Source organism: Aureobasidium pullulans, assembly GCF_000721785.1.
Source record: "Aureobasidium pullulans EXF-150 unplaced genomic scaffold scaffold_5, whole genome shotgun sequence".
NCBI lineage: Eukaryota > Fungi > Ascomycota > Dothideomycetes > Dothideales > Saccotheciaceae > Aureobasidium > Aureobasidium pullulans.
The window spans coordinates 948,161-962,057 of record NW_021941025.1 but is presented as its reverse complement, the minus strand read 5'-3'; the positions used below and the strand labels follow the sequence as shown (position 1 = coordinate 962,057).

The window sequence follows — 13,897 nt, the reverse complement described above, 5'->3', positions numbered from 1 at the left end:
GACTCGGAAGAGTGATGGACTTGACAATTCTTCTTGCGAGACTCGCCAAGACGAATGGCATCTTCTGAGTGAAGCATTGGCACAGACATTTATAACTCGCAGACCTGAAGCACGTTGTCGTGATAATTCATCGACGTACATCGGACGTCTGCGGACAAGAGCGCTGCGCAATCAACAAGGATGAAGACCAGTCTCCTCAATTGGCTGGCATGGGCTGCTTTGTGCACTTGCGCTCTGGCTAAGCAGCCTAACATTCTTTTCATCATCACCGACGACCAAGATGGGCACATGGGATCTGTCGAGCACATGCCTCTACTCAAGAAACACATCATCGACCAAGGAACTTCTTACGAAAACCATTTCTGCACCATCGCCATCTGTTGCCCTTCAAGAGTAAACCTCTGGACTGGACGCGCAGCTCACAACACCAATGTCACTGATGTTGGTCCTCCGTACGGAGGCTACCCGAAGATTGTGAAGGAGGGCATCAACGACGACTATCTTCCCGTGTGGATGCAATCTGCCGGTTACAGCACATACTACACTGGCAAGCTCTGGAACGCTCACACGATTAACAATTACAACCAGCCTTTTGTCAAGGGCTATAATGGCTCTGACTTCTTGCTTGACCCCTTCACCTACGACTACTGGCATGCCAGAATGTCGCGCAACGGAGAGGCACCTAGGGACTACTCTGGCCAATACTCGCCTGATGTCGTGGCTGACAAAGCTTACGGCTTCCTGGAAGAGGCCATCGAGGGTGATGCTCCATTCTTTGTCACAGTCGCTCCCATCGCTCCCCACAGCAACATCGTTGCAAACCCTCCTAGCGGCCCTCTGAACGAGCTGGAAGTACTTGCACCAGGACCTGTCAACAAGTTCGCCATTCCAGAATATGCCCCACGTCACGCACACCTCTTCAAAGACTACAAGATTCCAAGAACCGAGAACTTCAATCCTGAGCAGGCAAGCGGCGCAAGCTGGGTGGCTCAACTGCCGAGACTCAACGACACCATGATTGATTACAACGACGAATTCCAACGCGCCAGACTCCGCTCACTGCAGTCGGTTGACGAGATGATCGAGCGCTTGATCAACCTGCTTGAGGAGAAAGGTGTCCTGGAAGACACTTTCGTCTTCTTCACCACCGACAACGGCTTCCATGCTAGTCAACATCGCATGCATCCCGGCAAAGAGTGTGGCTATGACACCGACATCCACATTCCTCTTGTGATCCGAGGACCTGGTATTGCTGCAGGAGCCACAAAGAACATCGTCACTTCACACACCGATATGGCTCCTACTTTGATGTCTCTTGCTGGTGCGAGCCGAGACGACTTTGACGGTTCGGCAATCCCCCTGCTTGAAGATCATGAATCTACTGAGGTGTCTCGCGGCGAGCACGTCAATGTCGAATTCTGGGGCATCGGCTTACCCGAAGGGAAGTTTGGCATTGCTGAGCCCTTCGGCGGACTATCATACCCCAACAACACATACAAGGCTCTGCGTCTCGTCGGTCACAACTACAGCCTGTACTACTCCGTCTGGTGCACCGGCGAACGCGAGTTCTACGACCTGCACCGCGATCCTGGACAGATGCACAACTTCTTCGCCGACCCTCAACTGGCAAAGGACTACACAATCGCTGGACGGTCGTGGCAGCAACTCATCTACAGACTCGATGCTCTTCTGGTAGTTCTCAAGACCTGCAAGGGCAATACCTGTGTAAAGCCATGGAACTCGCACCACAAGAATGGTAGCGTTGAGACACTCACCGAAGCTCTGAACCCAAGATTTGACAATTACTACATGAAACACCCCAAGGTCGGCTTCTCTTCTTGTGAATTGGGCTACATCAAGGAAGCGGAGGGAAATCGCGAGCGTATTTCACATGCCGGCGTGCAATGGCAGACCGGATTGGAGGCACCTACACCGGAAGGCCAACAGCCTTTCCAGTACAGAGGTAGCTGGAGCGACTGGGTCTGAGCATGTCGATTTGGAAATCTTGGGCGTGATGGAACTTCTTTGTATATATTGGCTTCCATCGCTCATAGACTTTTACATGAGCACAGTAGCGCAAGCTATAACGTATACACAGTCGTGCACGACAGAGATCACTCGTCAACTATACGCTTAGATTATTGCCGAGGATCTTACAGCTTGAGCGCAAGATCGAGGATCGTTAGGATGTGGGGGTCGACGCTTAACCAGAGTGAGATGTGTCACTACCCGTCAATGAATACCCATGTTTGCCTATGACATGGCCGATGGTGGTAAAAAGATGGGGGTTGCAAAAAGTCAGTCAAGTGTTGCAAGAAGAGGAATAAAAGAGATGCGGAGTTCGGAGAAGTGGTCCGATATGATCAGTGGAACATGGCTCAATGAGCCATTCGTGAGAGAGAAAATTCCGCTGATATCGGTGTTACAAAGAGGAGAGGTGTGTACGAATAGCCAAATAGTCACCAACGCGAGAAGGTAGGTCGCGACCGATCAGTCAAAGTAACCCAACAGACCTGCTGCCAAAGCTGTTGTGACTGGCGTGATCCCCAGAAAGATCCATCCCATCTTCCTGCTCTGCTTCTGTGCTATCCAAGCATCACCAACAGTGATTGCACCCAACGACATCACAGCCCAACCTAAAGTCTTCGGGCTGCCATAGCGGGATGCAGCAACCATGGAGATGCCGAGCGAGATCTCGCGGAAGCCGTAGAGTGGGATGAGCAAGTCGACCAGCCTCTGAGATTCGGGTGCTGTGGGAACTGTGAGGCCGAATGCTCCAAGTGCACTGCGCGGACTGATGATTGCGACGGAACCGCCTAGGAGGAATAGGTGACCGAGGACTGCAGCAGCATTGATGAGATGTGTTGATTCTGATAGCAAAGACATTGTGGACGGTGTTTGAGATTGAGATTAGAGGTTGAGTCGTGTCGTGATCTCCTCGGACCGAATAATGGCGTTTTCGTAATTGAAAGTCGGCGAGGCCCGTGGGTGGTGAGCTCACCTCCTCATATACAAACCTCGTCGGTGCAAAGTTAGACCGCGCTCAAAACTCCCAGCTTGACTTGACCAGATCTGTCTCATCAAATAATAACAAACGAACTAAGGCGCGCAACACAGCTCTTCAGAATTGGGTAGCAGACTTACAAAATCACATCATCTCGATTCTGTTGGCGTTTATTAACACCAAGCAACCTTCACGCGACGGAGAACGTCTCCGATGCCAAAGCCGTGATGTCATCATCGACAAAGACTTGGACGTGAACCAGCGCATCACATCTTGACGACCACTTCTTTGGCACATTTTCTTCCCAATTATACATCTAATCCAGCCGATCATGGACCAGCAATCTGTTATGGACGACATCAACCGTATGACAGGTAGGGAGAAAGGCTGTTGGCGCATTCAGGATTGCGGCAGTTGCTTGAAGAGCAAGCACCGATGTGGATGGTGTCCTAGCGTAAGTGATGCATACTGCTTTGGCAATCCACCATGTATTCGGGCTGTCATGAGGTTGGGATCATGGCTCCACTCCAGCTCCTCTTCTCCCATGACCTGGTAGTTCCTGTCTGAACTTGTCTACCCTGTTGGTCGTCATGATAATCCTTTACCTTTCTTCCACTGCCATACAGTTCCGAAACCGTAACATATGCTCGATTTCTCCAATATCTGACTATACCTACAGTCATCCACATGCGTCCCTGCAACCAACCTTCTCTCCCCAATCAACCATCCTGTATGCCCTCTCGCTTCTGAGCGTTATGAGCTTCGCACAAGCGCTCTTGGTTGTGATTGCAGCACTACAACCTTGCTCAGCGTTATCGTCGCAGTCTTTAGCACGATTGCTGCGATCTTGTTGTTGTCACTTGTACTGTGGCTTCTGAAATGGTGGGGCCGAACAATGAGATCTGGAGGGTGGGAGATTGTAGTTCAAGAGGACGGTACGGTCAGGGAGGGTACTTGGAGAAGAGGGAGCTTGTGGCCCAGGTTCCTGCTTGCTAGGAGATGATAGAGATGCTTGCAGGTAAGTGGACTGGTCTGTCACGATACAGTGTTGGTGTAAATTAAAACCTCCGTAGGGACCTAGAAGCAACGTTGGATGTACTAGTCGTTCTAATCCTTCCTAAACAATTTGTTGACGACTGACAGCTATCCTAAACATATCGTAGAAACGAAGCATCTAGCCAAACAAAGACTGCTCGATCTTATTGGCGGAATAATCATTTGCCAAGGAACTGCAACGAGGCTCTACAACAGGAACAACCATCATCGGTCCTCTGCCAGACCCTTTGAAGAATTGTATGAACTTATCGGAATCATTATGCCCCTACATCAGAATCCCATACTGCCTGGATTCAACCCTGATCCAAGCATTGTCAGGGTGAAAGATGACTTCTTCCTAGTCACGTCCACGGTCTGCCACCCCGCGTTTCCTCCACTCTCAACATTCATCGATGGCTGACGACACACTGGATAGTTTGAGTACTTCCCTGGTCTACCAATATATCATAGCAAAGATCTGATAAAGTGGACACTTGTTGGACATGCCTTGACAAGGCCATCGCAGTTGAATCTCAGGACAGGGGAGCCTGGATCCGGCATCTGGGCACCAACAATCCGCTACAAGGACAATGTCTTCTACATTACTTCCTGCCTTTGGACCGCTTACTCACCCCAGCAAAACGTGAGAGTATGGCCTCGAGGATTCTATGTCTCGAGTATAGACCCGTGGAAAGCAGATAGCTGGTCTGAACCTGTCTACTTCGACCAACCAGGTTTCGATCAAGATGTTTGTGCTCAGCCCGATGTATGCGTACGTTGAATGTTCTGCTAATAGTTGCAGCTTTTTTGGGACGACGATGGGACGGTATACCTCTCGACATGCCACAGAATGCTGGATCACGACATGAGCAGTGGTCTGAAAGGCTTTGCAGTACATGTGTCCAAAATCGACTTGAGCACAGGAACCTCACTGGATACATCTCAAGTTGTCCGCAAATCCCCCTCGGGAGTAGCAGAAGGTTCACACATCATCAAGAGAGGGGAGTACTATTATCTCTTCGTTGCTGAAGGCGGGACTGAGAGCGGTCACCGCGAGATGGTATTTCGAAGTGGAAATTGTCCCTATGGTCCTTGGGTAGCTGGACCAAACAACCCCTTGATCAGCGCTACCACCCAAGATGATGTTCAGAATACGGGACATGCCGATCTGGTAGAGGACGCAGCAGGACAGTGGTGGGCCGTATGTCTTGCGGTCAGGCCACACCGACAGAATACAAGTGGCCAGGGCCACGATCATTTCCTCCCTTCTCCATTTGGTATCCACTGCCGAGCAACTGCCAAGTGAGATCCTCGCTGACAGTCACCAGGCCGAGAAACTTTCTTGATGAAGGTAGACTGGCACGATGAGTGGCCAGTGTTCAACAAGAACGAGAAGCTCCGGCTCACAATCGAGGCTGACCCAGAGCCTCTCCAGGCTGCCTTCGAGTGGCAGGACAACTTTGCGAATAGTAAAGATCTTGATTTAGGATGGTACCACAAAAGTATCAACTGCCCTGGCCCTCGTCCTAGCCATTACTGACACGTCTAAGATACGCCTCTGAAACGTGAATACTCTCTGGCCGAACGAAACCACCATTTGCGGCTCTGGGGAGGACCGTACGACCTGCGATCACTCGAAAGTCCGACCGTGGTCCTCCGCGGACAGACCTTCGCACGCGGCATATGGGAGACCAGATTGGACTTCCTCCCACATCAACCGCACTGCGAAGCTGGCACTGTCGTCTACTGGAACCCTTACACTTTCTCCAGCATCGGCATCCGTAAAGGACCTAATGGAGAGAGTCGAGTCATCCGACTGACACGTCCAACTGCGCCAGGGGAGTTCACACATGTAACTCGACTCCTTCGATACATGGGATCCGTCAGACTGGCTGTCAGGTGCTCTGAGATGGGGTTCACTCTTGGATATGCAGAGCTGGATGAAGACTATACATGGCTCGAGCCAGTAAGCATGGATCTCATGACAGCGAATCCACCTAGAGGCATGGCATTTACAGGTATGATGCTTGGGCTGTATGCTTTTGGAGAGCTTCAAAAGTGTCTCACGCCTGCGGACTTTGCCTTTGCTTCGTTCAAGGCTGAGTAAAGTCGACGAGCTAGTGAGCGGCGGTGGACAAGGATAGACTTGAACACGTAGTGCTCCGGATAGATCTCGACATCCAGTGAAGAACTGCCTCTCGTGACGGAACCGGGTCTTAAGAACACTTGATCATCTGGAGATGTTCAGCAGTCTCTCAGTACAAGATCATCTCAGCTCTACAGAATATCACGACTCGATCGAACACTTCTTTGATGTCACAGGCTGTCAGCGAAAGTAAATATTCCTTTTGTCAAGATTTCGTATTCAAAGGACTTGTCTCCAAGATTGATTTACAGTCTTCTCGCACTTCTCTTGCGTTTTACACCTCTCGACAGGCGGATCGACTAGAAGAGCTAGCTTGATCAGGCAAGCGTCAGCCAAGTCGAGTTCAAATCACATGACGGCCCGATAAAATCGATCATTCCACGTGACCCGGAAACTCACTTTTGGGACGGTGCTACTGTCTTCCAATTAGCCTACTAGTACACTGCATCAAGAGCAACCATACCTGCTTCTAATGATTAACTGCATATCTGGCACAAGGGACTCTATCCAGATGAGTCAACAGGCAAATTGGTTTTAGTGATTAGCTCAGTGTCCAAAGAGAGCGGCACCATCATACGGCCTCTTGGGAGAAGCACACTGGGATGTATAAAATCGTGCCTTTTAATATCACAGAAGGGGTTTCGCCAGGGTGATGAAGGCAGGTTCACTTCGCCGCGAATCCATAGACCCGGCAGGGTGTGTCACTGCGTGGCATTAACCAAGCTTCCGATTGCTCACCAGTCAAACGGATAATCTAGGGTATGGAAGGATAAGGGTGATGAATTCAATCGGAAGGTTTTGGATAACCTGATCATGAGGATGTACCACGTGCAGACTGGGCATGTCACTTTGACATTCGTGTTGGCTGTTGAGACAAATCGTGTCTGCGAAAGCGAGGAGTGTTGCAACGGCGTGGCGAAGAAGTTGATGAGAACTTTTGTGCGTTATGCTTAGCGGCGCCATCTACGCGAGCAATGGCTTGTTTAACGTTAACGAAGGTAATCACAATGGGCTGAAAGCGAATAATGTCCGATGAGAGCTGTTCCACGAGTTTCTGCTGTATACGAAATCAGAGTGAAGATAAACTCATTATATTCAAATACGTTTTCATTTATCATCGCCCACATGTCGACTATATATACTGCTTGTGTTGGAAGCGTAGCTAACACCACGACGTGCCGAGTTAAGCTGTCTAATGGAGGGTGGAGGAGCGAGTAACGCCGAAGGGAGTCGGTTTGATTGACTCGGAGGCGTAAGTACCACTGGGAACCGTCTTGGAGCTGGACCGTTTCCTTGTATAGCTGGAGTGTATGGTGTAGGGGCTCGCCTCATTGAGTATAGATTGGTTGGTCGGGTGAGAGGCATGTGTACAGGGGGCGAGACTGGCATTGTCTCGGGGACACCTCTTCTAGGCGAGGAAAAGTTCATCGGTGCAGGTGGTCCCATGTGCGATGTAGGAGTTAGGAATGTGGATGAGACACGCCTGGATGAGTATAAACTCGTTGTCTGGATCGGAGGCAGATCGAAAGATTGTTTTGGTGGGTACGCATCACCTAGCGAAGCTGATTGCGTAGCTATCGCAGGTGCAGAAGCCGAAATTGTTTTAGGAAGATGCTTTGGCGAGTATAGATGGGTGCCATGGGGTGAAGGCACATATGCTGTGGGTACCCTTGATGGTAAGTACGTGTGGACCGACGGCACGTAGGCTGTCGAAGCCTTATGCAAGCTTTGCATAGTGCCACTGGAGCTGACCGAGTGTGAAGACGAATGCGAGGGGCTCTTAGAGAGCAAGGGAGACTTCTCGATAGAAGGACGACTTGATGAAATGCCGAGACCATTAGGCTTCTCGTCGCCAGCGTTCATTGCCATACGTAATGGCGAAGATATTCGTAGGGGCGACGAAGCAGCGATTGGGGATAGCAATGCCGAACGGCACTTGAAGGAAAGTGTCGAGTGTCTCTTGACCATCTGAGGGGTTCTTTGGAGATCCGATGGTGACAAGCAGACACTCGTCTTCTTCGATCCAAACAGTCCTGCTGTAAAAGGATCGTACGACACATTGTACGTGAAGCATAACACAAAAGAGACGATGCTATGTGAAACCCAGTTAGTCGCGTGCGCATTAGGGTAGCATAAGAATTGCTTACAAGGCTAGCATGCTCACCACAAGAGCAATGCGCTGCAGAACACAGACGCGACCCTTCCTCCACATTTCATGTGTACCCGAACTGGCTGGCCGACATGTCGGCTGTCTTGCAAGAGTAAAGATGATTCCTAGTCCGACTGTTGTTATCCATAGCAACACCGCTGTGCACGAAACGAACAGTATGATGACTTTGAAGACTGTTGCTGCAGTTTTGGCCCATCTGCTGAAGACGCTCCCCTGGAGCCGTACAATCAGACTATGAATAAGGATAACGAGAAGCGAGGTGCCAGCCTATTAGGTGAGTTAGTCTATACTTTGTCCGCAATGCTTCAATTCTGAACGCTTACTGCTGCAATGCAGATGATGTTGGTCAAAAACAACGACGAGTCAACCTCGGAGAGAGCGAAAAAAGAAATTTGTATTGATAGAGGAAAAAGACTGGACCAGAGCAGAAGTTGAAGCGAAATCGTGATAAGGTTGTTCGTAAAAGAGTGTCGTTTGGATTGCTGTGTTGTAGATGCCTCCATGTTCTGGCAATAGCTAGGCAGTATTGAGATTATTCAGAGGACGGAAAGAAAAGGATCATCCAAGGCATGTCATTTTTCCAAGATCTACCGCCCTGCTCTAGGAAGTGGCGGACATGCGAAAGGGAGGAGAGAGGCTTGAATTCCTCGAGGGACGCGTCGCGTGCTTGCTTTTTGTCAAAGAGCTGATCCAGGTTCGGAATGCTACGTATCAAGCTAACACTGCGTTTCGGCGAGAAAATCCATGGCCGGCCTTTTTCGAGAAGGTTTGGCAGATGGATGAAGGCGATCCTGTGGGTAGAGTCGACGCCACTGTCAGAGCTGCGTTTCACCACGGGAACCCGTCAAACTAGGTGTTAGGACCTTGTATGAGGGTTAAAGAAAGTAAAGAAGTCCACAGAAAACAAAGTCTACAGCCTTCGGGTTCGGGATCAGAAGCAATGGCGTCGAATTACTGTAGTAGTCAATTCTGTTTGCTTCGCAGCAGAGGTCCAGTTGTCGCTGTTGTCGCTGTTGTATGACCCACCTGCCCAGCATGTTTCGTTATTGCAATTGTGACAATCATCCATGTCCCACTCTAGCCTTCTGCATCTTATCTAAGCAACTTGTTGAAACACAAGTCCGCAAGGTGCGTGCTGGTATACAAACAAGATACAAACGCGATGCTGAGCGCCTCGATGCGGCTCTTCCTTCTCCCCGCATGTCCGGCACTTGGAGGCGTGGAGATCGATACCAAGCACATCAGGCTTTCTTATCCGACGTATGCATATCTTCATCGTCAATGAACATTACTTTGGACTCTGGGATGCCATCGAAATAAACAAAGGTATCGAGAACCCTGAGATTATTTGTCAAAAAAGGAAGCAACTTAGGCTCCTCACAGTGGAATTTGTGGAAGAAATATTCTCGTGTCGATTTAGAGGTCGTGCACTAGCCTGCCAGAGCGTTCGCTAAGATATTCGAAACCACTGGTTACCAACCCGCGTGGAGGAGTCGATCATTGAAGTCAAACCCGTCTTCCTCGGTCTTTGATGTAGCAACGACTTGTACCCCTCACTAGACAGCGACACAAAATGGCAGTCGAAAGGCATTGGACAATGTCTCATCTACATCATCAGCACTATTATCATGCCGCAACAATCGCCGTATCAGATTGACATCCCAGCAACTGACATACTGTCCTATGTCTATCCTGAAGGAAAAGCACCGTACGAGAAACCGATATGGATAGATGCCGCAAACCCGGAGAGGTCCTTGTCGCCAAAGCAAGCCTTGGCCTGGATTAAAAGACTCGGTCTTGGACTTGATCATCTCAACATCGGCCGCAACGATGTAGTAATGATGTTTTCTACCAACCATATATTCTGTCCAGTTGCCTACCTAGGAGTCGCGGGCAGTGGTAGGGTATTCAGCGGTTGCAATCCAGCTTACACTGTCAAGGAAATCGCATTCCAGATCACAAACACAGGAGCTAAACTCATTCTGGTGGATCCCAGTCTTCTGGACAATGCCTTGAAGGCTGCAGAGCAAGTCGGATTTCCTCATGACAAGATCTTCCTCTTCTTGGATGAGCCATGTGAGACGCAGAGAGGAATCAGAGACTGGAGCTCTTTCCTTGCAACAGAAGAAGCTGCAGAGAGCTGGCAGTGGCATCAAATGTCGGCTGATGAATCAAAATCCAACACGGCAGTTTTGAACTATTCTTCGGGGTAAGTAGAGCCTGACTCGAAGCCTCCGATGTTGAGTACTATCGAACCTTCATTGGAGACTCTGCATCGCAGTAACACTGTAATATTATGCTGACTGGGACAACAGCACCACCGGTCTACCCAAGGGAGTAAAAATATCGCACCAGAACATCATCGCGAATGTCTGCCAATCTCTATACATGAGGGAGCTCGAGCAGTCTTACCCCTCAGGTCAGAAACCACCTGAAAGGTTTTTGGGGTTCTTACCACTTTATCATGCTTATGGACAGCTGTGGAGTATCACGGCCGCTGCCATCACCCAAACACCGTGTTATTACATGCGAGTGTTCAACTTCGAACCTTTCCTGTCGCATATTCAACGTCACCGGATTACCCACATCCAGACCGCACCTCCGGTTTTGGTCATGTTGGCCAAGCGACCGGAGACCGAAAAGTATGATTTATCATCCTTGATAAATATTTTGTGTGGTGCCGCACCCCTCAGTAAAGAGCTGCAGAACGAAGTCAGTACGAAGTTCAACCTCAAGGTTGTTCAGACTTGGGGCATGACTGAGGTCACTTGCTCATGTTTACACGTTCCTGGCGGGCTGGATGATCGCAGTGGAAGTGTAGGTCAAGTCGACCCCGGCGCGGAGATCAAGCTTATCGACGACAACGGAAACGAAGTCACACAGCCAGGCCAACGTGGAGAGATATTCGTAAAAGGGAAAAATATCTGCTTAGGGTATTGGAAAAATGAGAGCGCTACCAAGGCTACCTTCGACAGCGACGGTTTTCTCAAGACCGGTGATGTTGCAATTTTCGACGAAAAGGGCTGGTTTTGGATTGTTGATCGTGCGAAGGAGATCTTCAAGGTCAATGGATTCCAAGTTGCTCCGGCCGAACTTGAAGCAGTACTGCTAGAGAATGACGACGTTGCTGATGCTGCTGTCTGCGCATTGAACAGAGATCACGAAGACTATCCTAGAGCGTACGTCGTGCTTAAGGAGCAGGCTAAAGGGAAGGTGACCGAGAAGGACGTGGTGGAGTGGATGGCTTCAAAGGTCGCGAAGCACAAGAGACTCTCAGGGGGTGTCAAGTTCATTGATGAAGTCCCGAAGAGCCCGAGCGGCAAAATCCAACGAGTCACGCTACGTGAATGGGCTAAGAGGGATGCGGATCAGGTCACGGAAATCAAGGCTAGACTGTAGAGATGTAAAATGATGTAAGAATGATAACATTGCATATGTTCTTCATTTTTCAGATTGCAATCGAGCTGTTTGGCTGAGTGGTCGACTAGATAAGAGAAGTGTTTGTGATGAACACAATCTATGCGCGTATCTTGATCTACTTGCTGTACTTGCAATGCCGTTGATCGTGCATGATGATAGTATTACAAGCCGGGTGTTCTGCCGTTGCTAGGACCCCAAACGATCTTGCTCGATGCTTATAGTGACCCCAAACAAGCAAAGTGATTGCAAACGATCTGTCGCTCTCGATCCAGCGCATGACCGGTTCGTCTGCTTAATATGGTCGGTACCCATTTGCACCACCTCCTCCCCAACCCCGGCCTCTTCCGCGCCAATTTGCCCCTCCACCTCCACCACGCGTTTGTTCACCTCGCCAACCTGCACCGCTGCCGCGTCCGTACTCGCCCTGTCTATAGCTACCTCCGCCCATCTGCAGTGTGTCTCTACTCGGCGGTGGCGGAGGCGCGTTAGGTAAGAAGCTGTTATGGAAGGGTGGAGGCTGAACGAACTCCGGTGGTGGCGGGGGCATCCAGTTTTGTGGGCGCTCCGGTCCAGTAGGCGAGTTCTTCTCTATGTTCTGGAAGATCTTCATGAAAGGTACGCTGAACCCATAATAGCCCTCGACTACTTTGAGTTTCGGTCTATCGTCACGGTTCATAGGATCTCTCGTTAATCGAAGGCCAAGGCCATTGAGGATGAATTCATTCCCGTCGTCTGTCGTAGGCACATTGGGTATTGCGTTGATGTCTTTGCACTCTTCAATGTGCTCGAGCACCGATTCCATCATGTCGGGATCGACTGATCCGTTTGGCATGTCAAGTGGTTTGATGCGTCCAACTTTTACGGGATGGCCAGGCTTTGTCGCTTTCATTGCTTGTACCATGGTTCCAACGGGAAGATCGAACCACGCATCCTCAGCCAGTCCATGGGTATCAGGAAACGTGTTTTGAACATCTTCGGATTGAATTCTGGTCATCAGTTTGTAGTGATATGACTGGTGATTCCGCCTCAGCCAGTCCAGCCAGTCGATGTAGGCCTTGCGCGCAATATTGCGGAGACCGAGACGTATGCGATTGGTGAACAACCGCTCCTGAGTCCAGCTCTGCAGCAGGCAAGCCAGATCTTGGTGGAGACGAAGGGCCTGGACACCATGAGAAGGGGCAGCCATCTCAACAAGCTGGGCGACATTCATCCCGATAGTCTTTGCAAATATCGCGTAGGTCTCGAGCGGCTTTCGGAGTAGTCGGCCTGGATTCTCGCGAATGCGAAGGAAGATGGCGTCTAGCAAGCGAAGTAGATCGAGGCCGACCTGAGCTTGAAGCAGAGGCAACTGGTCGGGGCTGGCTTGAGATGTCGCTGATAGCAGAGAATCCGAGAGCTTAAGTAGGTAGTCTCCAAAAGCAGCAACCCTACGCCGAGACTTTGCTACATGGCACACAATCCAGGCAACGCATTTTTTGAACTGACATCAGTTTAGCGAAGGATGCATGGAAAAGATTGAAGCTCAGGAAAGACCTCTTTGGTGGAGCGGGTAGTGTCTCGAATGGCGATTTGTAAGAGGTTGTGAAAGTTGTTAATGTCTGACGAGTCAAGAGTAGACCTCTTGGATTGGCCGGTGGTCAGACAGCCAACGAGCTTTCCCTTTGCGAGAAGTAGTCCGACATCAGCCTTTGATGTCTGCGCGGTCCTGGAATCCATTTCCGAACGTGATGGTCGAGGTCGAATGTGTTGTCAAAGTTTGACCGAAGGGCAGATTCAAGGAGGGGTGGAGCGTGCAGCAAGCTGTTCCTGACGCCGGCCGTCTTGCAGACTTCGTTCTAGACCGTTGTGCGCCGGTTACACAGTGTTTACACGCCGAGTGGAAGCAATTTTCTACAACAATCCTCGGAACATCAGCATTGGATACGGAGAGCTTGCATGGGTGAGGGTACTGTAACGAGGTGCTGCTGAATAGATTCAAAGCCAACCCTCGGGCGCCCGGGCCGGATCCACCTTCGTCGGGATAACCGAAGACCCTTGATCCCTAGACTGGCAGGCACGCCGACGTCACTGCTCAGTGCTGATTGCTGGCCCTAGCCTTTCGCTGAATCTCTCGACAAACACG

General features: G+C 50.2%; 7 protein-coding genes across 7 annotated transcripts; 4 read left to right on the top strand and 3 right to left on the bottom strand.

Annotated features, from left to right (window-relative positions):
* Positions 1 to 180: 180 nt before the first annotated feature.
* Positions 181 to 1,986, top strand: M438DRAFT_353716 (arylsulfatase; the record flags this gene model as incomplete). The annotated part of the gene is made up of 1 exon (XM_029906897.1): positions 181 to 1,986. The coding sequence occupies one exon, from the start codon at positions 181 to 183 to the stop codon at positions 1,984 to 1,986; it is 1,806 nt and encodes a 601-aa protein (XP_029762792.1).
* Positions 1,987 to 2,490: 504 nt separating this feature from the next.
* M438DRAFT_333493 (uncharacterized protein) lies at positions 2,491 to 2,886 on the bottom strand (the record flags this gene model as incomplete). Its single annotated transcript, XM_029903613.1, has 1 exon — positions 2,491 to 2,886. One exon carries the CDS (start codon positions 2,884 to 2,886, stop codon positions 2,491 to 2,493), a length of 396 nt encoding a protein of 131 aa, XP_029762791.1.
* Positions 2,887 to 3,059: 173 nt separating this feature from the next.
* On the top strand, positions 3,060 to 4,280 carry M438DRAFT_344029 (uncharacterized protein). Its single transcript, XM_029905122.1, has 3 exons — positions 3,060 to 3,458; positions 3,684 to 4,022; positions 4,078 to 4,280. The coding sequence occupies exons 1-2, from the start codon at positions 3,336 to 3,338 to the stop codon at positions 4,005 to 4,007; spliced, it is 447 nt and encodes a 148-aa protein (XP_029762790.1). The 5' UTR covers positions 3,060 to 3,335; the 3' UTR covers positions 4,008 to 4,022; positions 4,078 to 4,280.
* On the top strand, positions 4,164 to 6,249 carry M438DRAFT_179515 (glycosyl hydrolase). Its single transcript, XM_029899179.1, has 5 exons — positions 4,164 to 4,412; positions 4,476 to 4,787; positions 4,842 to 5,316; positions 5,368 to 5,541; positions 5,590 to 6,249. Exons 1-5 carry the CDS (start codon positions 4,320 to 4,322, stop codon positions 6,144 to 6,146), a joined length of 1,611 nt encoding a protein of 536 aa, XP_029762789.1. The 5' UTR covers positions 4,164 to 4,319; the 3' UTR covers positions 6,147 to 6,249.
* A 1,043-nt stretch (positions 6,250 to 7,292) lies between these two features.
* Positions 7,293 to 8,397, bottom strand: M438DRAFT_353714 (uncharacterized protein; the record flags this gene model as incomplete). Its single annotated transcript, XM_029906896.1, has 2 exons — positions 7,293 to 8,277; positions 8,333 to 8,397. 2 exons carry the CDS (start codon positions 8,395 to 8,397, stop codon positions 7,293 to 7,295), a joined length of 1,050 nt encoding a protein of 349 aa, XP_029762788.1.
* A 1,555-nt stretch (positions 8,398 to 9,952) lies between these two features.
* On the top strand, positions 9,953 to 11,777 carry M438DRAFT_363766 (4-coumarate-CoA ligase). The gene is made up of 2 exons (XM_029907671.1): positions 9,953 to 10,564; positions 10,671 to 11,777. Exons 1-2 carry the CDS (start codon positions 9,984 to 9,986, stop codon positions 11,752 to 11,754), a joined length of 1,665 nt encoding a protein of 554 aa, XP_029762787.1. The 5' UTR covers positions 9,953 to 9,983; the 3' UTR covers positions 11,755 to 11,777.
* Positions 11,778 to 11,786: 9 nt separating this feature from the next.
* Positions 11,787 to 13,707, bottom strand: M438DRAFT_344025 (uncharacterized protein). Its single transcript, XM_029905121.1, has 2 exons — positions 13,309 to 13,707; positions 11,787 to 13,255 (listed from the first exon to the last, which is right to left on the bottom strand). Exons 1-2 carry the CDS (start codon positions 13,489 to 13,491, stop codon positions 12,068 to 12,070), a joined length of 1,371 nt encoding a protein of 456 aa, XP_029762786.1. The 5' UTR covers positions 13,492 to 13,707; the 3' UTR covers positions 11,787 to 12,067.
* Between the last annotated feature and the right edge of the window lie 190 nt (positions 13,708 to 13,897).